This window comes from Protobothrops mucrosquamatus, unplaced genomic scaffold, assembly GCF_001527695.2.
Source record: "Protobothrops mucrosquamatus isolate PMUCROS unplaced genomic scaffold, P.Mucros_1.0 scaffold16410, whole genome shotgun sequence".
In the NCBI taxonomy this organism is placed as follows: Eukaryota; Metazoa; Chordata; class Lepidosauria; order Squamata; family Viperidae; genus Protobothrops; species Protobothrops mucrosquamatus.
This window is the reverse complement of record NW_015402175.1, coordinates 2987-4031: the sequence shown is the minus strand read 5'-3', so window position 1 is coordinate 4031 and position 1045 is coordinate 2987. Positions and strand designations below refer to the sequence as shown.

At 52.5% G+C, this 1045-nt stretch overlaps 1 protein-coding gene across 1 annotated transcript; it reads right to left on the bottom strand.

The window, feature by feature from the left end:
• Positions 1-518: 518 nt before the first annotated feature.
• Positions 519-791, bottom strand: LOC107301764 (HLA class II histocompatibility antigen, DRB1-4 beta chain-like; the record flags this gene model as incomplete). The annotated part of the gene is made up of 1 exon (XM_015830949.1): positions 519-791. A coding segment is annotated over one exon (273 nt), but the record flags the coding sequence as incomplete, so codon positions are not given.
• Positions 792-1045: the final 254 nt, after the last annotated feature.

Sequence of the window (1045 nt, the reverse complement as noted above, 5' to 3'; positions counted from 1 at the left end):
TCAAACTTTTTAACTGTAATTTATTTTTTAACCTTAGTTGTTATACATTTTTATTTAGGGGTGATGTCATATCCCACGCCATCCAGATCCCCGCTTTGAGGGAGGGAGGGGGGCGGTTTAGGAGTATCAATAAATATCAATAAATACCAATGAGTAAATTTCATAGATCTGAGAGCGGAGAATAGATAAGATAAGATAAGATAAGATAACCTTTACTGTCATTTTTTACTGTGGGCACAACGGCACACACCAAAAATGAAATTTAGTTGCCCGCTCTCAAAGTGAAAGACATACATGACACACCCTAAAAACATACTACATACAACATATGTACAGACCCACACCCCTACATATACATAACGAATAAATATTAAACACTGTCCATCTTGAGAATATAAGGGAAGGAGGAAGCTTGAGAGGGGCAAATCTTTCTCCGGGAGAGTCCTAATAAATGACATGAAAAGGGGGGGGGTGTCCCTGCATTTCCCCCCCCATGGAACTCCCCCTCCCCCACTCACCTCTCCGGCCAACCACGGAAGCCCTCTGGAAAACCTCATAGTTGTGTCGGCAGAAGCGATCCACTTGGGCCTTCCGGTACTGCAGCTCGTGCTTATCCCTGTTGAAATCCTCCGCATCCACCTTCCCCAACGCCGTGACGGCCTCGTACTCCCCGCGGGCGCTGTCGAAGCGGACGAACTCCTGCCGGTCGTAGAAGTACCTGTACAGGTATCGCACCCGCTGCGTCCCGTTGAGGAAGCGGCACTCCTGCTTCTCCTGGACCAGGAAATGGGCTGCGGGGAGGAGGAGGAGGAGGAGGAGGAGGAGGAAGGGCGTCAGGAGGGACTCCAGGGCCCATGGTTCCCAGCCTCTCCTAGAGGAGGGACCCGGGCTTGTCAGAGGAGGGGAGGGAGACTTGCCGCGAGAGGCTGCCGGAAGGCGCCCCCTGGAGGAGGGTTGGGGAACCGTCGGTCCCAGCGGGATTCCCCCTTGGTGGGGGATCTGGAGGGGGGAGGAAAATGAGGGAGGGGAGGAGCTTCCTAAGGGA